This window comes from Oncorhynchus mykiss, chromosome 29 (genome assembly GCF_057628025.1).
Source record: "Oncorhynchus mykiss isolate SJ-2025 chromosome 29, ASM5762802v1, whole genome shotgun sequence".
NCBI classification, from domain to species: Eukaryota; Metazoa; Chordata; class Actinopteri; order Salmoniformes; family Salmonidae; genus Oncorhynchus; species Oncorhynchus mykiss.
In genome coordinates this window covers 3,162,292-3,190,000 of record NC_143050.1, presented here as the reverse complement: position 1 = coordinate 3,190,000, position 27,709 = coordinate 3,162,292, and the positions used below count along the sequence as shown (strand labels likewise).

Below are 27,709 nucleotides of genomic sequence, written 5' to 3'. Positions count from 1 at the left end.
GTGTCCGTCTCTCTCATTAGAGCCCTGTGGGGTCTGTGTCGGTCTCTCATTAGAGCCCTGTGGGGTCTGTCGGTCTCTCTCATTAGAGCCCTGTGGGGTGGGTGTCGGTCTCTCTCATTAGAGTCCTGTGGGGTCTGTCGGTCCTGTGGGGTGGGTGTGTGTCTCTCATTAGAGCCCTGTGGGTCTGTGTCGGTCTCTCCCATTAGAGCCCTGTGGGGTCTGTGTCGGTCTCTCTCATTAGAGCCCTGTGGGGTGGGTGTCGGTCTCTCTCATTAGAGCCCTGTGGGGTGGGTGTCGGTCTCTCTCATTAGAGCCCCGTGGGGTGGGTGTCGGTCTCTCTCATTAGAGCCCTGTGCGGTCTGTGTCGGTCTCTCTCATTAGAGCCCTGTGCGGTCTGTCGGTCTCTCTCATTAGAGACCTGTGGGGTCTGTGTCGGTCTCTCTCATTAGAGACCTGTGGGGTCTGTTTCCGTCTCTCTCAATAGAGCCCTGTGGGGTCTGTTTCCGTCTCTTTCATTAGAGCCCTGTGGGGTCTGTGCATTCTTCCATCCAATCACATTCTCAAGATCTTGCACACTAATGAGATGCTATTACACTGTCTGAGCCAAGGACTACATGCTTTCTGGTAAGTTTTGATTACAGTACTGGGTGGGGGAAATATATTTTATGACATACGTGTTTTTTTGTTAACTAGTAAATAGTAGCCTACACCAAAGTGTGTTTAAATAATTTCTAACTTTTCTAAACAATTTCTGCTCGTTTGTTTTTATTACCATGTTGTGTTTTAGTATGGTTGAGCCTGCTGAGTGTTGATTCACCTGTTTCCATACATGTTTTATTTAAAAACATTTATCTTACAAAGGAGTTGTTTAATCTAACTGCTTAACTATTTATCTGTACATGGAATTGTATTTGTTGTTTTCAAATCTTTAAAGGAAAATGCCACGGGCACTATCTGATGTGTGGAGACGTTTCATTGCAGATAATGTAGAAGGAAAAGCTGTGTACATTTCCAAATACTGTGCCAAATCATATGTGAAGAATGCAACAAAGATGCAGAATCATCTGGCCAAGTGCATAAAGTTCCCTCAGCTCTCACAACAAGCAACCTCTGACAAAAGTCCCTCTACTTCTATTCGAGGTGAAAAGGATGAATCAGACACCTCATCGATAGCAACAACTCATGGTCCTCCTGGAATCAGAAGTTGTTTTGACTCAATGGAGGAACGTAGTCAGAGAGATGCTGATGAATGTCTTGCTCAAGCTGTGTATGCAACTGATCACCTCTGATGTTCACAGACAATGTGTATTGGAAGAGATTTCTGAATGTTCTTCGCCCAGCATACACCCCTCCAACCAGACATGCTTTATCTACTAACCTTCAAGTGAAGGTCAAGCCAATCATAGAGAAAGCAGACTATTGCAATCATCTCTGATAGGTGGTTGAATGTTCCTGGGCAAGGAACAATTAAGTACATCATCTCCACCTCAACAGACACACCAGTCTCTACATTGCAGATGAGCTGAAGGCAGTCAGTGTTCTGATCATTGTTTAGTAACAGAGGGTTGGACATTAACACTGTGAAACCCCAGTGTTCTGATCATTGTTACATTAACACTGTGAAACCCCAGTGTTCTGATCATTGTTTAGTAACAGAGGTGGTGTACATTAACACTGTGAAACCCCAGTGTCCTGATCATTGTTTAGTAACAGAGGTGGTGTACATTAACACTGTGAAACCCCAGTGTTCTGATCATTGTTACATTAACACTGTGAAACCCCAGTGTTCTGATCATTGTTACATTAACACTGTGAAACCCCAGTGTTCTGATCATTGTTTAGTAACAGAGGTGGTGGACATTAACACTGTGAAACCCCAGTGTTCTGATCATTGTTTAGTAACAGAGGTGGTGTACATTAACACTGTGAAACCCCAGTGTTCTGATCATTGTTACATTAACACTGTGAAACCCCAGTGTTCTGATCATTGTTACATTAACACTGTGAAACCCCAGTGTTCTGATCATTGTTACATTAACACTGTGAAACCCCAGTGTTCTGATCATTGTTACATTAACACTGTGAAACCCCAGTGTTCTGATCATTGTTACATTAACACTGAGAAACCCCAGTGTTCTGATCATTGTTTAGTAACAGAGGGTTGGACATTAACACTGTAAAACCCCAGTGTTCTGATCATTGTTTAGTAACAGAGGTGGTGTACATTAACACTGTGAAGCCCCAGTGTTCTGATCATTGTTACATTAACACTGTGAAACCCCAGTGTTCTGATCATTGTTTAGTAACAGAGGTGGTGTACATTAACACTGTGAAACCCCAGTGTTCTGATCATTGTTACATTAACACTGTGAAACCCCAGTGTTCTGATCATTGTTACATTAACACTGAGAAACCCCAGTGTTCTGATCATTGTTACATTAACACTGAGAAACCCCAGTGTTCTGATCATTGTTTAGTAACAGAGGTAGTGTACATTAACACTGAGAAACCCCAGTGTTCTGATCATTGTTTACTAACAGAGGTAGTGTACATTAACACTGTGAAGCCCCAGTGTTCTGATCATTGTTACATTAACACTGAGAAACCCCAGTGTTCTGATCATTGTTACATTAACACTGTGAAACCCCAGTGTTCTGATCATTGTTTAGTAACAGAGGTGGTGGACATTAACACTGTGAAACCCCAGTGTTCTGATCATTGTTTAGTAACAGAGGTGGTGGACATTAACACTGAGAAACCCCAGTGTTCTGATCATTGATTAGTAACAGAGGGTTGGACATTAACACTGAGAAACCCCAGTGTTCTGATCATTGTTACATTAACACTGTGAAACCCCAGTGTTCTGATCATTGTTACATTAACACTGTAAAACCCCAGTGTTCTGATCATTGTTTAGTAACAGAGGTGGTGTACATTAACACTGTAAAACCCCACTGTTCTGATCATTGTTACATTAACACTGTGAAACCCCAGTGTTCTGATCATTGTTTAGTAACAGAGGTGGTGGACATTAACACTGAGAAACCCCAGTGTTCTGATCATTGTTACATTAACACTGAGAAACCCCAGTGTTCTGATCATTGTTACATTAACACTGAGAAACCCCAGTGTTCTGATCATTGTTTAGTAACAGAGGGTTGGACATTAACACTGTGAAACCCCAGTGTTCTGATCATTGTTTAGTAACAGAGGTGGTGTACATTAACACTGTGAAACCCCAGTGTTCTGATCATTGTTTAGTAACAGAGGTGGTGGACATTAACACTGTGAAACCCCAGTGTTCTGATCATTGTTACATTAACACTGTAAAACCCCAGTGTTCTGATCATTGTTTAGTAACAGAGGTGGTGGACATTAACACTGTAAAACCCCAGTGTTCTGATCATTGTTTAGTAACAGAGGTGGTGGACATTAACACTGTGAAACCCCAGTGTTCTGATCATTGTTACATTAACACTGTAAAACCCCAGTGTTCTGATCATTGTTACATTAACACTGTAAAACCCCAGTGTTCTGATCATTGTTACATTAACACTGTGAAACCCCAGTGTTCTGATCATTGTTACATTAACACTGTAAAACCCCAGTGTTCTGATCATTGTTACATTAACACTGTAAAACCCCAGTGTTCTGATCATTGTTACATTAACACTGAGAAACCCCAGTGTTCTGATCATTGTTACATTAACACTGAGAAACCCCAGTGTTCTGATCATTGTTTAGTAACAGAGGTGGTGTACATTAACACTGTGAAACCCCAGTGTTCTGATCATTGTTACATTAACACTGTGAAACCCCAGTGTTCTGATCATTGTTACATTAACACTGTGAAACCCCAGTGTTCTGATCATTGTTACATTAACACTGTGAAACCCCAGTGTTCTGATCATTGTTACATTAACACTGTGAAACCTCCAGTGTTCTGATCATTGTTACATTAACACTGTGAAACCCCAGTGTTCTGATCATTGTTACATTAACACTGTGAAACCCCAGTGTTCTGATCATTGTTTAGTAACAGAGGGTTGGACATTAACACTGTAAAACCCCAGTGTTCTGATCATTGTTTAGTAACAGAGGTGGTGGACATTAACACTGTAAAACCCAAAAGTGCATACTGGCATTTTTAATATAAATGTTATTGATTGATGATCAGTTCAGGAAATGTTTTAGTTTTTTTCTGGGAGAGTTGGAGGTCTGAAGAGGACGGTATTGTATCTCTTCAACAGCGGTGGGATATTGGGAATATCCAGATTCAACAATTCTGTATTCAATACGCAATGAATATCACCAGAGATATCACCAGATCATTTAATGCCCTAGAGTCTGAAATAGTGGAACTCCTGACGATAGTTGAGACCACAGGACATCTAGGCCATATTCAGGCGTTCAAGAGGAAAAACAGCATCTCATTGGCCGACCTGCTGGGTATCAGAGCACAGGGGGCATTGGACGACCTGCTGGGTATCAGAGCACAGGGTGAGAAGTAGGTTTCAGGGAATCTCTGAAACGGATGCCTCATCCACATTTTTCTTTGGTTTAGTGAAAAAGAATCGACAAAGAATTATTCATTGCCTCAAATCAGCTGTTGGACAGGAGCCCAAGTGGAATTAGAAAGAGGACAGTAGAGTTCTATACTGAGTTCTACCAGTGGAATTAGAAAGAGGACAGTAGAGTTCTATACTGAGTTCTACCAGTGGAATTAGACAGAGGACAGTAGAGTTCTATGCTGAGTTCTACCAGTGGAATTAGACAGAGGACAGTAGAGTCCTATACTGAGCTCTACAAGTGGAATTAGAAAGAGGACAGTAGAGTTCTATACTGAGCTCTACAAGTGGAATTAGAAAGAGGACAGTAGAGTTCTATACTGAGTTCTACCAGTGGAATTAGACAGAGGACAGTAGAGTTCTATACTGAGCTCTACAAGTGGAATTAGACAGAGGACAGTAGAGTTCTATACTGAGCTCTACAAGTGGAATTAGACAGAGGATAGTAGAGTTCTATACTGAGTTCTACCAGTGGAATTAGAAAGAGGACAGTAGAGTTCTATACTGAGCTCTACAAGTGGAATTAGAAAGAGGACAGTAGAGTTCTATACTGAGTTCTACCAGTGGAATTAGAAAGAGGACAGTAGAGTTCTATACTGAGTTCTACCAGTGGAATTAGAAAGAGGACAGTAGAGTTCTATACTGAGTTCTACCAGTGGAATTAGAAAGAGGACAGTAGAGTTCTATACTGAGTTCTACCAGTGGAATTAGAAAGAGGACAGTAGAGTTCTATACTGAGTTCTACCAGTGGAATTAGAAAGAGGACAGTAGAGTTCTATACTGAGCTCTACAAGTGGAATTAGACAGAGGACAGTAGAGTTCTATACTGAGCTCTACAAGTGGAATTAGACAGAGGACAGTAGAGTTCTATACTGAGTTCTACCAGTGGAATTAGACAGAGGACAGTAGAGTTCTATACTGAGTTCTACCAGTGGAATTAGAAAGAGGACAGTAGAGTTCTATACTGAGTTCTACCAGTGTGAGTATAAAGAGGATAGAACAGTGACACAGCAGTTCCTTGATGGGCTCCCACAGGTGGCTGCAGGAGCTCAAGTTGAACTAGATCAACTGTTGTCTTTGCAGGAGCTACACACTGCATTAAAAGGCATGGAGAATGGAAGGGCGCCGGGCATTGATGGGCTTTCTGTTGACTTTTTTAAAAGTCATTTTGAGTGATGTTGGGAGAGGATTGGCTAGCAGTAGTTAACGATAGTTTGACCAGAGGGTTACTACTGCTAAGCTTCCGTCCAAGGCGTTGTCCAATAGGCTGAGGGATGTGATGGGGCAAATCTTACGGACCAGTCCTACTGTGTTCCCAGCAGGCAGATAGGGGATAACATTTCACATCATACAGACCAGTCCTACTGTGTTCCCGGCAGGCAGATAGGGGATAACATTTTACATCATACAGACCAGTCCTACTGTGTTCCCAGCAGGCATATAGGGGATAACATTTTACATCATACAGACCAGTCCTACTGTGTTCCCAGCAGGCATATAGGGGATAACATTTCACATCATACAGACCAGTCCTACTGTGTTCCCAGCACGCATATAGGGGATAACATTTCACATCATACAGACCAGTCCTACTGTGTTCCTGGAAGGCAGATAGGGGATAACATTTCACATCATACAGACCAGTCCTACTGTGTTCCCGGCAGGCAGATAGGGGATAACATTTTACATCATACAGACCAGTCCTACTGTGTTCCCAGCAGGCATATAGGGGATAACATTTTACATCATACAGACCAGTCCTACTGTGTTCCCAGCAGGCATATAGGGGATAACATTTTACATCATACAGACCAGTCCTACTGTGTTCCCAGCAGGCATATAGGGGATAACATTTCACATCATACAGACCAGTCGTACTGTGTTCCTGGAAGGCAGATAGGGGATAACATTTCACATCATACGGACCAGTCCTACTGTGTTCCCAGCAGGCAGATAGGGGATAACATTTCACATCATACGGACCAGTCCAACTGTGTTCCTGGCAGGCAGATAGGGGATAACATTTCACATCATACGGACCAGTCCTACTGTGTTCCCGACCTGATTCTGGATTTTTTTTGGATGTCTTAATGGCTATTGGGTTGAATGCTGGTCTAATTTCAATTGATCGGGAAAAGTCATTTGACCGAGGGGTGAACATCAATACTTATGGGGCCACCTGGGAGGCTTTTGGTTTCAGCTCTGGGTTTATTGCCATGATCTGGGTGATATATGGTGACGTTGAAAGTTAACGGTGGCTTGAGTGCTCCTTTTAAAGTGTGTAGAGGAACTAGACAGGGGTGTTCGTTGTCAGGAATGTTATATGCCATCGTTATAGAGCCACTACTAAATAGCATTAGATGTCGCATTGACGGGGTGTACTTTTCAGAGGATACTCCTCCTATTCGTCTCTCAGCATATGCTGATGATGTAGTTAGTGAAAATCAAGCAGAGGTGGATATTTTGAGTGTCGTGATTGATCGGTTTAAGGGAATATCCTCTCAAAGGTAAAAAATGGTGCTTTACAGATTGGGAAATGGCTTGAAGGGGATCATGGCTTTTCCAAGGGGGGTTAGAATGGTGTAAGGGAGGTTTGAAGTATCTTGGGAGTGTACCTAGGGGATGAGAGGACAATGGGGGGAAATTATTGTAATTGTAATGGGGTTGTAATGGTGGAAGTACATTGCATGTCCTATAGGGGGCGCCCTATTATTGTTAATAATGTGGTTGCCTCTGCACTGTGGCATCGGTTGTCATGTTAAGATCCACCATCTGGCCTTCTGGCAGAGATACAGGCAATTATTGTAGATTTATTTGGGGATAAATATCACTGGGTTCCACAAAGTGTTTTGTATTTGTCAAAAGAGGAGGGGGGACAAGGTCTTGTACATCTTGATAGTAGGGCTGCTGCTTTCCGGTTTCACTTTATTCAAAGGTTCCTTTATGGACCAGAAAATGAGGTGTGGAGAGGGGTGGCAGGTCTGGTATTACAGCAGGATTTCTAGGGATGGAGAACCTCTGTTTTACAGAGGCCGCCTTAGTGTCGTCTGGACACCTTCATTATACTCCAAACCCTAAGGCTGAGTCAGTGCATTGGCTGCTGGAGGAACCTCTGGTGTATTGGGGCAAGACTGGATGTGACAACTGAAGCTGTTCCACATTTCTCCAACATGCTACTGAAGGGCAAAATCATCACCCTAAGGAAGTTAATGGACATGGCTGGGTTAGCAGATGTTATTGGTCACATACACATGGTTAGCAGATGTTATTGGTCACATGGTTATCAGATGTTATTGGTCACATACACATGGTTAGCAGATGTTAATGGTCACATGGTTAGCAGATATTATTGGTCACATACACAGGGTTAGCAGATGTTATTGGTCACATACACATGGTTAGCAGATGTTATTGGTCACATACACATGGTTAGCAGATGTTATTGGTCACATGGTTATCAGATGTTATTGGTCACATGGTTATCAGATGTTATTGGTCACATGGTTAGTAGATGTTATTGGTCACATGGTTATCAGATGTTATTGGTCACATACACATGGTTAGCAGATGTTAATGGTCACATGGTTAGCAGATATTATTGGTCACATACACAGGGTTAGCAGATGTTATTGGTCACATACACATGGTTAGCAGATGTTATTGGTCACATACACATGGTTAGCAGATGTTATTGGTCACATGGTTATCAGATGTTATTGGTCACATGGTTATCAGATGTTATTGGTCACATGGTTAGCAGATGTTATTGGTCACATGGCTAGCAGATGTTATTGGTCACATGGCTAGCAGATGTTATTGGTCACATGGCTAGCAGATGTTATTGGTCACATGGCTAGCAGATGTTATGGGTCACATGGCTAGCAGATGTTATTGGTCACATGGCTAGCAGATGTTATTGGTCACATGGCTAGCAGATGTTATTGGTCACATGGCTAGCAGATGTTATTGGTCACATGGTTAGCAGATGTTATTGGTCACATGGCTAGCAGATGTTATGGGTCACATACACATGGTTAGCAGATGTTATTGGTCACATACACATAGTTAGCATATGTTATTGGTCACATGGTTAGCAGATGTTATTGGTCACATGGTTAGCAGATGTTATTGGTCACATACACATGGTTAGCAGATGTTATTGGTCACATACACATGGCTAGCAGATGTTATTGGTCACATGGCTAGCAGATGTTATTGGTCACATACACATTAATGCGAGTGTAGCGAAATGCTTGTGCTTCTAGTTCCGACAGTGCAGTAATATCTAACAAGTAATCTAACATTTTCACAACAACTACCTTATACACACACACAAGTGTAAAGGAATGAATAAGAATATGTACATGTAGATATATGGATGAGCGATGGTACAGAACGGCATAGGCAAGATGCAGTAGATGGTATAGAGTACAGTATATACATATGAGATGAGTAATGTAAGGTATGAAAACATATGAAGTGGCGTTGTTTGATGTTTGAGATAGGTGTCTTTTTTGTAATATCAGAGAAACTATTTGTCACTGTTTTAGGGATAAAAACTATTTTTGAAATACTAGAGTCTTGTTTTACAGCTGTAGGGGAGATTTTCAATAACACTGTTTTTATTTTGGTGTTTCAAGCAACAGAAAGGAAAATGGCAACTGTTAAATTGTATTTTTGGGGATAAGCTAAGATGTCCATTTTTCTGAGTAGGAAAAATAAGATAGACAGGGAATATGGTAATGATGTAAGATGTGTTTTTTTTTTAAGGATTAGTAAAAGGGACCATGAAAGCGGATTTTGAGTTTTTCTCTGCTGTTAAAGCCGTTGTTTGAGGAGAATTCGGTTTATGAAGGAGCGGTATGTTTTGTGGAGGGAAATTATTTCTTGTTGATGAAATAATACTTTTTTTAACATTTTATTTTTATTTAAGAATGACATGTTTTGTTGTTTAATTTCTGAAAAGGCAGTGTGCCATTTTATGTTAATACTTGAGTATAAAAAACTCACACTCTGTCTGTCTGTCTGTCTCTCTGTCTGTCTCTCTGTCTGTCTCTCTGTCTGTCTCTCTGTCTGTCTCTCTGTCTGTCTCTCTGTCTCTATCTCCGTCTCTGTCTGTCTCTATCTCTGTCTGTCTCTCTGTCTGATGTGAGCTAAGCTCTGGTAGTGTTGACCTGTTAGAGGAGCTCACAGCAGGGTCTTAGACGACCCCATACAGAGCGTGCTCACACACACGGCGTTGGAGCACAGCTAAGCCCCCAGGAACTTGGTAGGGAGTCCACCCTTGGACGAATAAATGTCAGAAAGGGATGCTTTCTCGCTCTCTCTTCCTTTCTTCTTCAGCCTCCCCTCTCTCTCTCCTATCTGCGTGAGCGCTGCAGGGGATAAGGATGGCCATGCTGCAACACTTGGAAACCCCATCTCTGTTTAGCCTCTTATCTCAGCCCTGTCTAAATCCCACAGCTGCTGTGCTGTTCAACTCCTTACAGCGTAGAGTAGGGAGGTATTTCATCTAGAAACACTCCACAATACACCTTCTCCATTCAATTTACATCTGAATTATGACCGGTTATAACTGGTTATAACGTCTCTGTCAGGTTATAACTGGTTATAATGTCTGTCAGGTTATAACTAGTTATGTCTTTATGTCAGGTTATAACTAGTTATGTCTTTGTCAGGTTATAACTGGTTGTAATGTCTATGTCAGGTTATAACTGGTTATAATGTCTTTGTCAGGTTATAACCGGTTATAACGTCTTTGTCAGGTTATAACGTCTTTGTCAGGTTATAACTGGTTATAACGTCTTTGTCGGGTTATAACGTCTTTGTCAGGTTATAACGTCTCTGTCAGGTTATAACTGGTTATAACGTCTCTGTCAGGTTATAACCGGTTATAACGTCTTTGTCAGGTTTCAACTGGTTATAATGTCTGTCAGGTTATAACTAGTTATGTCTTTATGTCAGGTTATAACTAGTTATGTCTTTGTCAGGTTATAACTGGTTGTAATGTCTATGTCAGGTTATAACTGGTTGTAATGTCTATGTCAGGTTATAACTGGTTATGTCTCTGTCAGGTTATAACTGTGTCCAGTTGATGGCCATCATGGAGCATGCGTACTACGGCAGCTTTGGATACCAGGTCACCAACTTCTTCGCTGCCTCCAGGTAACACACACACACACAACCTCCAGGTAACACACACACAACCTCCAGGTAACACACACACACACACACACACACACAACCTCGAGGTAACACACACACACAACCTCAAGGTAACACACACACACACACACACACAACCTCCAGGTAACACACACACAACCTCCAGGTAACACACACACAACCTCCAGGTAACACACACACACACCCACACAACCTCCAGGTAACACACACACAACCTCCAGGAAACACACACACACACACACACACAACCTCCAGGTAACACACACACAACCTCCAGGTAACACACACACACACACACACAACCTCGAGGTAACACACACACACAACCTCAAGGTAACACACACACACACACAACCTCCAGGTAACACACACACAACCTCCAGGTAACACACACACAACCTCCAGGTAACACACACACACACCCACACAACCTCCAGGTAACACACACACAACCTCCAGGAAACACACACACACACACACAACCTCCAGGTAACACACACACAACCTCCAGGTAACACACACACAACCTCCAGGTAACACACACACAATCTCCAGGTAACACACACACACAATCTCCAGGTAACACACACACACACACACAATCTCCAGGTAACACACACACACAATCTCCAGGTAACACACACACACACACACACAATCTCCAGGTAACACACACACACACAATCTCCAGGTAACACACACACACACAGCTTCCAGGTAACACACACACACACAGCTTCCAGGTAACACACCCACACACACACACACAGCCTCCAGGTAACACACACACACACACACACAGCCTCCAGGTAACACACACACAACCTCCAGGTAACACACACACAATCTCCAGGTAACACACACACACACAATCTCCAGGTAACACACACACACACAATCTCCAGGTAACACACACACACACAATCTCCAGCTAACACACACACACACAAACTCCAGCTAACACACACACACACACAATCTCCAGGTAACACACACAACCTCCAGGTAACACACACACAGATTCCAGGTAACACACACACACACACACACACAGCCTCCAGGTAACACACACACACACACCCTCCAGGTAACACACAGCCTCCAGGTAACACACACACACACACACAGCCTCCAGGTAACACACACACACACACACACAATCTTCAGGTAACACACACACAACCTCCAGGTAACACACACACACACACAGCCTCCAGGTAACACACACAGCCTCCAGGTAACACACACACACACACACACACAGCCTCCAGGTAACACACACACACACACACAGCCTCCAGGTAACACACACACACACAATCTCCAGGTAACACACACACACACAGCTTCCAGGTAACACACACACACACACACACACACACAGCCTCCAGGTAACACACACACACACACACACACAGCCTCCAGGTAACACACACACAACCTCCCGGTAACACACACACAATCTCCAGGTAACACACACACACACAATCTCCAGGTAACACACACACACACACACAATCTCCAGGTAACACACACACACACACACAATCTCCAGGTAACACACACACACACACAATCTCCAGCTAACACACACACACACAACCTCCAGCTAACACACACACACACACACAATCTCCAGGTAACACACACACAACCTCCAGGTAACACACACACAGATTCCAGGTAACACACACACACACACACACACAGCCTCCAGGTAACACACACACACACAGCCTCCAGGTAACACACAGCCTCCAGGTAACACACACACACACACACACACAGCCTCCAGGTAACACACACACACACACAATCTTCAGGTAACACACACACAACCTCCAGGTAACACACACACACACACAGCCTCCAGGTAACACACACACACACACACACAGCCTCCAGGTAACACACACACACACAATCTCCAGGTAACACACAAACACACAATCTCCAGGTAACACACACACACACACACACAGCTTCCAGGTAACACACACACACACACACACACACACACAGCCTCCAGGTAACACACACACACACACACAGCCTCCAGGTAACACACACACACAGCCTCCAGGTAACACACACACACAACCTTCAGGTAACACACACACACACACAATCTCCAGGTAACACACACACACACACACACACAGCCTCCAGGTAACACACACACACACACACAGCCTCCAGGTAACACACACACAACCTCCAGGTAACACACACACACACACACAGATTCCAGGTAACACACACACACACACACACAGCCTCCAGGTAACACACACACACACACACACACACACACAATCTTCAGGTAACACACACACAACCTCCAGGTAACACACACACACACACAGCCTCCAGGTAACACACACACACACACACACAATCTCCAGGTAACACACACACAACCTCCAGGTAACACACACACAACCTCCAGGTAACACACACACACACACACACACACACAATCTCCAGGTAACACACACGCACACAATCTCCAGGTAACACACACACACAATCTCCAGGTAACACACACACACACACAGCTTCCAGGTAACACACACACACACACAATCTCCAGGTAACACACACACACACACACACAATCTCCAGGTAACACACACACACAGCCTCCAGGTAACACGCACACAGACACACACACACACACACACAGCCTCTAGGTAACACACACACACACACAGCCTTAGAGCCACACACACACAGCGCGAGTCCCCTGTGCGGGCAGCTCGAGTCCCCTGTGTGGGCAGCTCGAGTCCCCTGTGCGGGCAGCGCGAGTCCCCTGTGCGGGCAGCGCGAGTCCCCTGTGTGGGCAGCTCGAGTCCCCTGTGCGGGCAGCGCGAGTCCCCTGTGCGGGCAGCGCGAGTCCCCTGTGTGGGCAGCTCGAGTCCCCTGTGCGGGCAGCGCGAGTCCCCTGTGCGGGCAGCGCGAGTCCCCTGTGTGGGCAGCGCGAGTCCCCTGTGCGGGCAGCGCGAGTCCCCTGTGTGGGCAGCTCGAGTCCCCTGTGCGGGCAGCGCGAGTCCCCTGTGCGGGCAGCGCGAGTCCCCTGTGCTACGGGAGGAGATTTGATTGGTCAAAGCAGGGCTGTGCATCTGAATTCTTTACGCTGTAGACCTGCAGAATTTGAAATGTACGTTTTCTGTCTCACGACTCATAAAAACGTAACTCTCTTTCTCTCTCCATGATCTGAAGATGCTTTCAACAAAACAATGTTCTTTACTAATGTTTACCCCTGTACCCCCCCTACCCGCCCGTCCGTCCGCGCCTCCCTCTTCCTCTCCCCCTTCTCTCCACCGCCCCCACGCCTCTCTCCAGTCGGTTCGGCACCCCTGAGGACCTGAAGAGGTTGGTGGACACCGCCCACTCTTTGGGGATCACCGTCCTATTGGATGTGGTACATAGCCACGCCTCCAGTAACACGGCTGACGGGCTGAATAAGTTTGACGGGACAGACTCCTGCTTCTTTCACTCTGGGCCTCGGGGACACCATCCACAGTGGGGCTCACGCCTCTTCAACTACCAGAGGTACGGAAACACACGTCGCCTACACACTCAGACACATAGTTACCTACACTCAGACACATAGTTACCTACACACTCAGACACATAGTTACCTACACACTCAGACACATAGTTACATACACACTCAGACAAATAGTTACCTACACACTCAGACACAAAGTTACCTACACTCAGACACATAGTTACCTACACTCAGACACATAGTTACCTACACACTCAGACACATAGTTACCTACACTCAGACACATAGTTACCTACACTCAGACACATAGTTACCTACACTCAGACACATAGTTACCTACACTCAGACACATAGTTACCTACACTCAGACACATAGTTACCTACACTCAGACACATAGTTACCTACACTCAGACACATAGTTACCTACACTCAGACAAATAGTTACCTACACACTCAGACACATAGTTACCTACACACTCAGACACATAGTTATGTACACTCAGACACAAAGTTACGTACACTCAGACACAAAGCTACGTACACTCAGACACAAAGCTACGTACACTCAGACACAAAGCTACGTACACTCAGACACAAAGTTACGTACACTCGGACACATAGTTACATACACTCGGACACATAGTTACATACACTCAGACACATAGTTACATACACTCGGACACATAGTTACCTACACTCAGACACATAGTTACATACACTCAGACACAAAGTTACGTACACTCGGACACAAAGTTACGTACACTCGGACACATAGTTACATACACTCGGACACATAGTTACATACACTCAGACAAGTACACTCAGACACAAAGTTACCTACACTCAGACACAAAGCTACGTACACTCAGACACAAAGCTACGTACACTCGGACACATAGTTACATACACTCGGACACATAGTTACATACACTCAGACAAGTACACTCAGACACAAAGTTACGTACACTCAGACAAGTACACTCAGACACAAAGTTACCTACACTCAGACACAAAGTTACCTACACTCAGACACAAAGTTACCTACACTCAGACACAAAGTTACCTACACACTCAGACACATAGTTACCTACACTCAGACACATAGTTACCTACACTCAGACACATAGTTACCTACACTCAGACACATAGTTACCTACACTCAGACACATAGTTACCTACACTCAGACACAAAGTTACCTACACACTCAGACACATAGTTACCTACACTCAGACACATAGTTACCTACACTCAGACACATAGTTACCTACACTCAGACACATAGTTACCCACACTCAGACACATAGTTACCTACACTCAGACACATAGTTACCTACACTCAGACACATAGTTACCTACACTCAGACACATAGTTACCTACACTCAGACACATAGTTACCTACACTCAGACACATAGTTACCTACACACTCAGACACAAAGTTACGTACACTCAGACAAGTACACTCAGACACAAAGTTACCTACACTCAGACACAAAGTTACGTACACTCAGACACAATTATAGTCCCATACCGGAGCCCGTATCAATTATAGTCCCATACCGGAGCCCATATCAATTATAGTCCCATACCGGAGCCCATATCAATTATAGTCCCATACCGGAGCCCATATCAATTATAGTCCCATACCGGAGACCATATCAATTATAGTCCCATACCGGAGCCCATATCAATTATAGTCCCATACCGGAGCCCATATCAATTATAGTCCCATACCGGAGCCCATATCAATTATAGTCCCATACCGGAGCCCATATCAATTATAGTCCCATACCGGAGCCCATATCAATTATAGTCCCATACCGGAGCCCATATCAATTATAGTCCCATACCGGAGACCATATCAATTATAGTCCCATACCGGAGCCCATATCAATTATAGTCCCATACCGGAGCCCATATCAATTATAGTCCCATACCGGAGGTCATTGTAGGTTGTACTGGTACGTCATATTAGCTAAATCGCTATTTTCTCAGCCTCGAGCGTCACAGAAACACAACACTTTTGCATTAATAATTGTTCATAACAAGTCGATCAAAACCATCGGTGGAAAAACATTTGAAAACTTTTGAAACATCAAATTTGACTAAAGGTGTGAAAAAGGTTAAAATGAAAGTGTCTCTATTGGACAGAGACTATTTTCGCCCCCATTTATAATATGTGTAAAAAAAAAATCTACCATCTTGACTTTTTTTTAGGGTAAAGTATGTAAATCCCTGTTTGTTCCAAACGATGTGGCTGGACCATTTAGATGTACAACAATCCCCAAGACGCACACTTACACACACACATCTTCTCAACCATTCGTTACCACACAACAATCCCACAGACAGACAGACAGACAGACAGACAGACAGACAGACAGACAGACAGACAGACAGACAGACACACACACACCTGAACCATTCATTTCCACACAACAAACCCCCAGACAGACACACACACACACACACACACACACACACACACATCTTCTGAACCATTCGTTTCCACACAACAATCCCCCAGACAGACAGACAGACAGACAGACAGACAGACAGACACACACACATCTGAACCATTCGTTACCACACAACAATCCCCCAGACAGACACACACACACACACATCTTCTCAACCATTCGTTACCACACAACAATCCCCCAGACAGACAGACAGACAGACAGACAGACAGACAGACAGACAGACAGACAGACAGACACACACACACACACACATCTGAACCATTCGTTACCACACAACAATCCCCCAGACAGACACACACACACACACATCTTCTGAACCATTCGTTTCCACACAACAATCCCCCAGTTGCTGGGTTTCAAACGCTTCATGTATTCTGATGTTTTATCTCTGTGTGTATATTATATATATATATATATCTATTTAGCTTAATATTTATTTATTCACTCATCTGGAGCTGTTTTTGAATCAATTAATTGGCGTTTCCTTTCTGTGTTTGAAGCCTTTGTTATTGTTTTCCTTTTGGCTGTTTGTCTAGGACCAATTATGGGTGGATACACTCGGGGGGGGGGGGGGGGGGGGGGGTGTGTGTGTGTGTGTGTGTGTGTGTGTGTGTGTGTGTGTGTGTGTGTGTGTGTGTGTGTGTGTGTGTGTGTGTGTGTGTGTGTGTGTGTGTGTGTGTGTGTGTGTGTGTGTGTGCGCGCGTGGTTTATTAGGCTTTGTGGCTCTAATGTATTGATTTCTCTTTGAGGTCTTTCATCCTTCACTCTGTTTGTGCGTGTGTGTGTGTGTGCGTGTGCGCCAGGCTCATTTAAAGTGTCCTCCACAGTTGACAAAGCTCCAGACAGCAGAAAGATGCCCTCTTTCTCTTTCAATTACTCTCACGTTCTCTGTTCCACTGTCCCGCGCTTCTCTCTCTCACGTTCTCTGTTCCTCTGTCCTCCGCTCTTCTCTCTCTCACGTTCTCTGTTCCTCTGTCCCGCTCTTCTCTCTCTCACGTTCTCTGTTCCTCTGTCCTCCGCTCTTCTCTCTCTCACGTTCTCTGTTCCTCTGTCCCGCTCTTCTCTCTCTCACGTTCTCTGTTCCTCTGTTCCTCTGTCCTCCGCTCTTCTCTCTCTCACGTTCTCACGTTCTCTGTTCCTCTGTCCCGCTCTTCTCTCTCTCACGTTCTCTGTTCCTCTGTCCTCCGCTCTTCTCTCTCTCACGTTCTCTGTTCCTCTGTCCCGCTCTTCTCTCTCTCACGTTCTCTGTTCCTCTGTCCTCCACTCTTCTCTCTCTCACGTTCTCTGTTCCTCTGTCCTCCGCTCTTCTCTCTCTCACGTTCTCTGTTCCTCTGTCCCGCTCTTCTCTCTCTCACGTTCTCTGTTCCTCTGTCCCGCTCTTCTCTCTCTCACGTTCTCTGTTCCTCTGTCCCGCTCTTCTCTCTCTCACGTTCTCTGTTCCTCTGTCCTCCGCTCTTCTCTCTCTCACGTTCTCTGTTCCTCTGTCCCGCTCTTCTCTCTCTCACGTTCTCTGTTCCTCTGTCCTCCGCTCTTCTCTCTCTCACGTTCTCTGTTCCTCTGTCCCGCTCTTCTCTCTCTCACGTTCTCTGTTCCTCTGTTCCTCTGTCCTCCGCTCTTCTCTCTCTCACGTTCTCACGTTCTCTGTTCCTCTGTCCCGCTCTTCTCTCTCTCACGTTCTCTGTTCCTCTGTCCTCCGCTCTTCTCTCTCTCACGTTCTCTGTTCCTCTGTCCCGCTCTTCTCTCTCTCACGTTCTCTGTTCCTCTGTCCTCCACTCTTCTCTCTCTCACGTTCTCTGTTCCTCTGTCCTCCGCTCTTCTCTCTCTCACGTTCTCTGTTCCTCTGTCCCGCTCTTCTCTCTCTCACGTTCTCTGTTCCTCTGTCCCGCTCTTCTCTCTCTCACGTTCTCTGTTCCTCTGTCCCGCTCTTCTCTCTCTCACGTTCTCTGTTCCTCTGTCCTCCGCTCTTCTCTCTCTCACGTTCTCTGTTCCTCTGTCCCGCTCTTCTCTCTCTCACGTTCTCTGTTCCTCTGTCCCGCTCTTCTCTCTCTCACGTTCTCTGTTCCTCTGTCCTCCACTCTTCTCTCTCTCACGTTCTCTGTTCCTCTGTCCTCCGCTCTTCTCTCTCTCACGTTCTCTGTTCCTCTGTCCCGCCCTTCTCTCTCTCACGTTCTCTGTTCCTCTGTCCCGCTCTTCTCTCTCTCACGTTCTCTGTTCCTCTGTCCCGCTCTTCTCTCTCTCACGTTCTCTGTTCCTCTGTCCTCCGCTCTTCTCTCTCTCACGTTCTCTGTTCCTCTGTCCCGCTCTTCTCTCTCTCACGTTCTCTGTTCCTCTGTCCCGCTCTTCTCTCTCTCACATTCTCTGTTCCTCTGTCCCGCTCTTCTCTCTCTCACGTTCTCTGTTCCTCTGTCCTCCGCTCTTCTCTCTCTCACGTTCTCTGTTCCTCTGTCCCGCTCTTCTCTCTCTCACGTTCTCTGTTCCTCTGTCCCGCTCTTCTCTCTCTCACGTTCTCTGTTCCTCTGTCCCGCTCTTCTCTCTCTCACGTTCTCTGTTCCTCTGTCCTCCGCTCTTCTCTCTCTCACGTTCTCTGTTCCTCTGTCCCGCTCTTCTCTCTCTCACGTTCTCTGTTCCTCTGTCCCGCTCTTCTCTCTCTCACGTTCTCTGTTCCTCTGTCCTCCGCTCTTCTCTCTCTCACGTTCTCTGTTCCTCTGTCCCGCTCTTCTCTCTCTCACGTTCTCTGTTCCTCTGTCCCGCTCTTCTCTCTCTCACGTTCTCTGTTCCTCTGTCCTCCGCTCTTCTCTCTCTCACGTTCTCTGTTCCTCTGTCCTCCGCTCTTCTCTCTCTCACGTTCTCTGTTCCTCTGTCCCGCTCTTCTCTCTCTCACGTTCTCTGTTCCTCTGTCCCGCTCTTCTCTCTCTCACGTTCTCTGTCCCGCTCTTCTCTCTCTCACGTTCTGTTCCTCTGTCCCGCTCTTCTCTCTCACGTTCTCTGTTCCTCTGTCCCGCTCTTCTCTCTCACGTTCTCTGTTCTTCTGTCCTCCGCTCTTCTTTCTCTCGTTTTCTCTGTCCCGCTTTTCTCTGTCCCTCTCTCTCACCCTCTCTCTCACCCTCTCTCTCAATCTTTCTCTCACATGTGAAACCATGTGGTTTTGGAACGTCACGTGTGTCGATATTTCACAAAGTTTTACGTGGATATGTTTCACATGATGATGCTCTGCAAACAAAAAATTAGTCGGATGTTAGGATGTCCCCTGAACGCCGCGCAGTCAATGATTTCAACAAAATGCTTTCAACTGTTGATATATGATATTGATATATATATATATATATATATATATACACTTTCACGGCCACTTTGTGTTTTATTTATACAGTTATTATTATTCACTGTATAACCCTCACCTGGGATTATAACCCTCACCTGGGATTATAACCCTCACCTCACCTGAGATTAAAACCCTCACCTAACCCTCACCTGGGATTATAACCCTCACCTGGGATTATAACCCTCACCTCACCTGAGATTAAAACCCTCACCTAACCCTCACCTGGGATTATAACCCTCACCTCACTGTCACCTGAGATTAAAACCCTCACCTAACCCTCACCTGGGATTATAACCCTCACCTCACCGTCACCTGAGATTAAAACCCTCACCTAACCCTCACCTGGGATTATAACCCTCACCTGGGATTATAACCCTCACCTAACCCTCACCTGGGATTATAACCCTCACCTAACCCTCACCTGGGATTATAACCCTCACCTGGGATTTGAACTCACAACCCTATTGGTTCACGGCATTCTGTCTTCCTGCTACGGCACCACGTCTGCGTCAATGACTGATTTCACCTGTATTCCTACACTTCAAAATACACTCAAATTATTATCATTTTCATAGTGATTCAGGAGTAACATTAAACAGGATATTCCCCAGCAACATGAGACAACTATACAGATATCCCTCAAATTACTGAAATAAGTATATATATATATAAATATATATATATAAAATCAATGATGACAGAAAAGTCAGACTAATTAATATCTAAAATAGCAATGGAGATTGCACTCTTTTGCCAAGTGCGGCGACGCATAGACACGTGATGTCAGTCGTTCACATGTGTTCCCCTCCGCGTGTGAATTGTCGAATTTGCAGTTTTAGTTTCAAATATTGTCACGTTAGTTTCATGGTATCTACCACACGTTAAAATGTTGCATCCCCACATTGTCACATTTGTTTTCACAATCTTCTGCGTATGTAGTTGTCATGTTAACACATGTTGCGTTTACTTGTTGTCATGTGAAATTCATGTGGTTTTTCCAGGACACACCACAAACACCCAGCTCTTGGTACACCACTGGGTAATTACACTTTCGCAGAATGAAGAAGAGAGCGAGAGGAAGCACAGAAACCCAGTTGACTGAACAACTTCTAACAGACTGTGGTTGAGGTGTTCAGGGCATATGGATTATAGTTGGAAATAGACTGTAGCAGAGTGGCTAGTTCTATAATAGACTGTAGCAGAGTGGCTAGTTCTATAATAGACTGTAGCAGAGTGGTTAGTTCTATAATAGACTGTAGCAGAGTGGCTAGTTGGATAACAGACTGTAGCAGAGTGGCTAGTTCTATAATAGACTGTAGCAGAGTGGTTAGTTCTATAATAGACTGTAGCAGAGTGGCTAGTTCTATAATAGACTGTAGCAGAGTGGCTAGTTGGATAATAGGCTGTAGCAGAGTGGCTAGTTGGATAATAGACTGTAGCAGAGTGGCTAGTTGGATAATAGACTGTAGCAGAGTGGCTAGTTGGATAATAGACTGTAGCAGAGTGGCTCGTTAGATAACAGACTGTAGCAGAGTGGCTAGTTGGATAACAGACTGTAGCAGAGTGTCTAGTTCTATAATAGACTGTAGCAGAGTGGCTAGTTCTATAATAGACTGTAGCAGAGTGGCTAGTTCTGTAATAGACTGTAGCAGAGTGGCTAGTTAGATAACAGACTGTAGCAGAGTGGCTAGTTGGATAACAGACTGTAGCAGAGTGGCTAGTTGGATAACAGACTGTAGCAGAGTGGCTAGTTCTATAATAGACTGTAGCAGAGTGGCTAGTTCTATAATAGACTGTAGCAGAGTGGCTAGTTCTATAATAGACTGTAGCAGAGTGGCTCGTTAGATAACAGACTGTAGCAGAGTGGCTAGTTGGATAACATACTGTAGCAGAGTGGCTAGTTCTATAATAGACTGTAGCAGAGTGGCTAGTTCTATAATAGACTGTAGCAGAGTGGCTAGTTCTATAATAGACTGTAGCACAGTGGCTAGTTGGATAATAGACTGTAGCAGAGTGGCTAGTTGGATAACAGACTGTAGCAGAGTGGCTAGTTCTATAATAGACTGTAGCAGAGTGGCTAGTTCTATAATAGACTGTAGCAGAGTGGCTAGTTCTATAATAGACTGTAGCAGAGTGGCTAGTTGGATAATAGACTGTAGCAGAGTGGCTAGTTGGATAACAGACTGTAGCAGAGTGGCTAGTTGGATAACAGACTGTAGCAGAGTGGCTAGTTCTATAATAGACTGTAGCAGAGTGGTTAGTTCTATAATAGACTGTAGCAGAGTGGCTAGTTGGATAACAGACTGTAGCAGAGTGGCTAGTTCTATAATAGAGTGGCTAGTTGGATAATAGACTGTAGCAGAGTGGCTAGTTGGATAACAGACTGTAGCAGAGTGGCTAGTTCTATAATAGACTGTAGCAGAGTGGCTAGTTGGATAACAGACTGTAGAAGAGAGGCTAGTTCTATAATAGACTGTAGCAGAGTGGCTAGTTCTATAATAGACTGTAGCAGAGTGGCTAGTTCTATAATAGACTGTAGCAGAGTGGCTAGTTGGATAATAGACTGTAGCAGAGTGGCTAGTTGGATAACAGACTGTAGCAGAGTGGCTAGTTGGATAACAGACTGTAGCAGAGTGGCTAGTTGGATAACAGACTGTAGCAGAGTGGCTAGTTGGATAACAGACTGTAGCAGAGTGGCTAGTTGGATAACAGACTGTAGCAGAGTGGCTAGTTCTATAATAGAGTGGCTAGTTGGATAATAGACTGTAGCAGAGTGGCTAGTTGGATAATAGACTGTAGCAGACTGGCAAGTTGGATAAAGACTGTAGCAGACTGGCTACTTCTATAATAGACTGTAGCAGAGTGGCTAGTTCTATAAAAGACTGTAGCAGAGTGGCTAGTTCTATAAAAGACTGTAGCAGATTGGCTAGTTGGATAATAGACTGTAGCAGAGTGGCTAGTTGGATAATAGACTGTAGCAGAGTGGCTAGTTGGATAACAGACTAGCAGTGTGGCTAGTGCTATAATAGACTGTAGCAGAGTGGCTAGTTGGATAATAGGCTGTAGCAGAGTGGCTAGTTAGATGATAGGCTGTAGCAGAGTGGCTAGTTGGATAATGGACTGTAGCAGAGTGGCTAGTTGGATAACAGACTGTAGCAGAGTGGCTAGTTCTATAATAGACTGTAGCAGAGTGGCTAGTTCTATAATAGACTGTCGCAGAGTGGCTAGTTAGATAATAGGCTGTAGCAGAGTGGCTAGTTCTATAATAGACTGTAGCAGAGTGGCTAGTTGGATAATAGACTGTAGCAGAGTGGCTAGTTGGATAATAGACTGTAGCAGAGTGGCTAGTTCTATAATAGACTGTAGCAGAGTGGCTAGTTCTATAATAGACTGTAGCAGAGTGGCTAGTTGGATAATAGACTGTAGCAGAGTGGCTAGTTGGATAATAGGCTGTAGCAGAGTGGCTCGTTGGATAATAGACTGTAGCAGAGTGGCTAGTTGGATAACAGACTGTAGCAGAGTGGCTAGTTCTATAATAGACTGTAGCAGAGTGGCTAGTTCTATAATAGACTGTAGCAGAGTGGCTAGTTGGATAATAGACTGTAGCAGAGTGGCTAGTTGGATAATAGACTGTAGCAGAGTGGCTAGTTCTATAATAGACTGTAGCAGAGTGGCTAGTTCTATAATAGACTGTAGCAGAGTGGCTAGTTGGATAATAGTCTGTAGCAGAGTGGTTAGTTGGATAATAGACTGTAGCAGAGTGGCTAGTTGGATAATAGACTGTAGCAGAGTGGCTAGTTGGATAATAGACTGTAGCAGAGTGGCTAGTTCTATAATAGACTGTAGCAGAGTGGCTAGTTGGATAATAGACTGTAGCAGAGTGGCTAGTTGGATAATAGGCTGTAGCAGAGTGGCTAGTTGGATAATAGGCTGTAGCAGAGTGGCTAGTTGGATAATAGACTGTAGCAGAGTGGCTAGTTGGATAACAGACTGTAGCAGAGTGGCTAATTCTATAATAGACTGTAGCAGAGTCGCTAGTTCTATAATAGACTGTAGCAGAGTGGCTAGTTGGATAATAGACTGTAGCAGAGTGGCTAGTTGGATAATATACTGTAGCAGAGTGGCTAGTTCTATAATAGACTGTAGCAGAGTGGCTAGTTGGATAATAGACTGTAGCAGAGTGGCTAGTTGGATAATAGGCTGTAGCAGAGTGGCTAGTTGGATAATGGACTGTAGCAGAGTGGCTAGTTGGATAACAGACTGTAGCAGAGTGGCTAGTTCTATAATAGACTGTAGCAGAGTGGCTAGTTCTATAATAGACTGTCGCAGAGTGGCTAGTTAGATAATAGGCTGTAGCAGAGTGGCTAGTTCTATAATAGACTGTAGCAGAGTGGCTAGTTGGATAATAGACTGTAGCAGAGTGGCTAGTTGGATAATAGACTGTAGCAGAGTGGCTAGTTCTATAATAGACTGTAGCAGAGTGGCTAGTTGGATAATAGACTGTAGCAGAGTGGCTAGTTCTATAATAGACTGTAGCAGAGTGGCTAGTTCTATAATAGACTGTAGCAGAGTGGCTAGTTGGATAATAGACTGTAGCAGAGTGGCTAGTTGGATAATAGACTGTAGCAGAGTGGCTAGTTGGATAATAGACTGTAGCAGAGTGGCTAGTTGGATAATAGACTGTAGCAGAGTGGCTAGTTCTATAATAGACTGTAGCAGAGTGGCTAGTTCTATAATAGACTGTAGCAGAGTGGCTAGTTGGATAATAGGCTGTAGCAGAGTGGCTAGTTGGATAACAGACTGTAGCAGAGTGGCTAGTTGGATAATAGACTGTAGCAGAGTGGCTAGTTGGATAATAGACTGTAGCAGAGTGGCTAGTTGGATAATAGACTGTAGCAGAGTGGCTAGTTGGATAATAGGCTGTAGCAGAGTGGCTAGTTGGATAATAGACTGTAGCAGAGTGGCTAGTTGTATAACAGACTGTAGCAGAGTGACTAGTTGGATAATAGACTGTAGCAGAGTGGCTAGTTCTATAATAGACTGTAGCAGAGTGACTAGTTGGATAATAGACTGTAGCAGATTGGCTAATTGGATAATAGACTGTAGGAGAGTGGCTAGTTGGATAATAGACTGTAGCAGAGTGGCTAGTTGGATAATAGACTGTAGCAGAGTGGCTAGTTCTATAATAGACTGTAGCAGAGTGGCTAGTTGGATAACAGACTGTAGCAGAGTGGCTCGTTAGATAACAGACTGTAGCAGAGTGGCTAGTTGGATAACAGATTGTAGCAGAGTGGCTAGTTGGATAATAGACTGTAGCAGAGTGGCTAGTTCTATAATAGACTGTAGCAGAGTGGCTAGTTGGATAATAGACTGTAGCAGAGTGGCTAGTTCTATAATAGACTGTAGCAGAGTGGCTCGTTAGATAACAGACTGTAGCAGAGTGGCTAGTTGGATAACAGACTGTAGCAGAGTGGCTAGTTCTATAATAGACTCTAGCAGAGTGGCTAGTTCTATAATAGACAGTAGCAGAGTGGCTAGTTCTATAATAGACTGTAGCAGAGTGGCTAGTTGGATAACAGACTGTAGCAGAGTGGCTCGTTAGATAACAGACTGTAGCAGAGTGGCTAGTTGGATAACAGATTGTAGCAGAGTGGCTAGTTGGATAATAGACTGTAGCAGAGTGGCTAGTTCTATAATAGACTGTAGCAGAGTGGCTAGTTGGATAATAGACTGTAGCAGAGTGGCTAGTTCTATAATAGACTGTAGCAGAGTGGCTAGTTCTATAATAGACTGTAGCAGAGTGGCTAGTTGGATAATAGACTGTAGCAGAGTGGCTAGTTCTATAATAGACTGTAGCAGAGTGGCTCGTTAGATAACAGACTGTAGCAGAGTGGCTAGTTGGATAACAGACTGTAGCAGAGTGGCTAGTTCTATAATAGACTCTAGCAGAGTGGCTAGTTCTATAATAGACTGTAGCAGAGTGGCTAGTTCTATAATAGACTGTAGCAGAGTGGCTAGTTGGATAATAGACTGTAGCAGAGTTGCTAGTTCTATAATAGACTGTAGCAGAGTTGCTCGTTAGATAACAGACTGTAGCAGAGTGGCTAGTTGGATAACAGACTGTAGCAGAGTGGCTAGTTGGATAACAGACTGTAGCAGAGTGGCTAGTTCTATAATAGACTGTAGCAGAGTGGCTAGTTCTATAATAGACTGTAGCAGAGTGGCTAGTTGGATAACAGACTGTAGCAGAGTGGCTAGTTCTATAATAGACTGTAGCAGAGTGGCTAGTTCTATAATAGACTGTAGCAGAGTGGCTAGTTGGATAATAGACTGTAGCAGAGTGGCTAGTTGGATAATAGACTGTAGCAGAGTGGCTAGTTCTATAATAGACTGTAGCAGAGTGGCTCGTTAGATAACAGACTGTAGCAGAGTGGCTAGTTCTATAATAGACTGTAGCAGAGTGGCTAGTTGGATAACAGACTGTAGCAGAGTGGCTAGTTGGATAATAGACTGTAGCAGAGTGGCTAGTTGGATAATAGACTGTAGCAGAGTGGCTAGTTGGATAATAGACTGTAGCAGAGTGGCTAGTTCTATAATAGACTGTAGCAGAGTGGCTCGTTAGATAACAGACTGTAGCAGAGTGGCTAGTTGGATAACAGACTGTAGCAGAGTGGCTAGTTGGATAACAGACTGTAGCAGAGTGGCTAGTTGGATAACAGACTGTAGCAGAGTGGCTAGTTGGATAACAGACTGTAGCAGAGTGGCTAGTTCTATAATAGACTGTAGCAGAGTGGCTAGTTCTATAATAGACTGTAGCAGAGTGGCTATTTGGAGTGGCCACCTCTATCCACCATGTGGTCCCAAACTGCAGCCCTGCTCTGTGTCAGCTAGCTAATTCAGTCAAATGTACCTCATCTCCACCTCTATCCACCATGTGGTCCCAAACTGCAGCCTTGCTCTGTCAGCTAGCTAATTCAGTCAACTTTACCTCATCTCCACCTCTATCCACCATGTGGTCCCAAACTACAGCCTTGCTCTGTGTCAGCTAGCTAATTAACACACTGCTGTCAATTCTTATTCTCCTCCTCTCCCCCCTTCCACTCCCCTAGCTGTATGAATGAAAAGCCATCCTCTCTCGCTCTCTTTCTCTCCTCTCTCTCTGTCTGTCTCCTCTCTCTCTCTTCTCTCTCTCTTTCTCTTCTCTGTCTCTGTCTCTCTCTCTCTCTGTCTCCTCTCTCTACTCTCTTTTCTCTCTTTTCTCTCTCTCTCCTCACTCTCTCTCTGTCTCCTCTCTCTCTCCTCACTCTCTGTCTCCTCTCTCTCCTCACTCTTTCTCTGTCTCCTCTCTCTCTCCTCACTCTTTCTCTGTCTCCTCTCTCTCCTCACTCTTTCTCTGTCTCCTCTCTCTCTCCTCACTCTTTCTCTGTCTCCTCTCTCTCTCCTCACTCTCTCTCTCTCTCCTCTCTCTCTCTCTCCTCTCTCTCTCTCTCCTCACTCTCTCTGTCTCCTCTCTCTCTTCTCTCTCTCTCTGTCTCCTCTCTCTCTTTGTCTCCTCTCTCTCTCTCCTCTCTCTCTCTCTCTCTTTTCTCTCTCTCTCTCTCTCCTCACTCACTATCTCTCTCTCTCCTCACTCAC

General features: G+C 44.6%; 1 protein-coding gene across 2 annotated transcripts in view; it reads left to right on the top strand.

Annotated features, from left to right (window-relative positions):
• LOC110510287 (1,4-alpha-glucan branching enzyme 1a) overlaps positions 1 to 27,709 on the top strand; it is a 157,014-nt gene that overhangs the window by 55,435 nt on the left and 73,870 nt on the right. For both annotated transcript variants that reach the window (XR_016493168.1, XM_036968271.2), the window contains exons 6-7: positions 10,643 to 10,733; positions 14,100 to 14,309. Coding sequence is in view for 1 of the 2 variants with exons in the window: in XM_036968271.2 (XP_036824166.1) it covers positions 10,643 to 10,733; positions 14,100 to 14,309 (301 nt within the window). In the remaining variant the exon portion in view is untranslated. The remainder of the gene's footprint in view (positions 1 to 10,642; positions 10,734 to 14,099; positions 14,310 to 27,709) is intronic.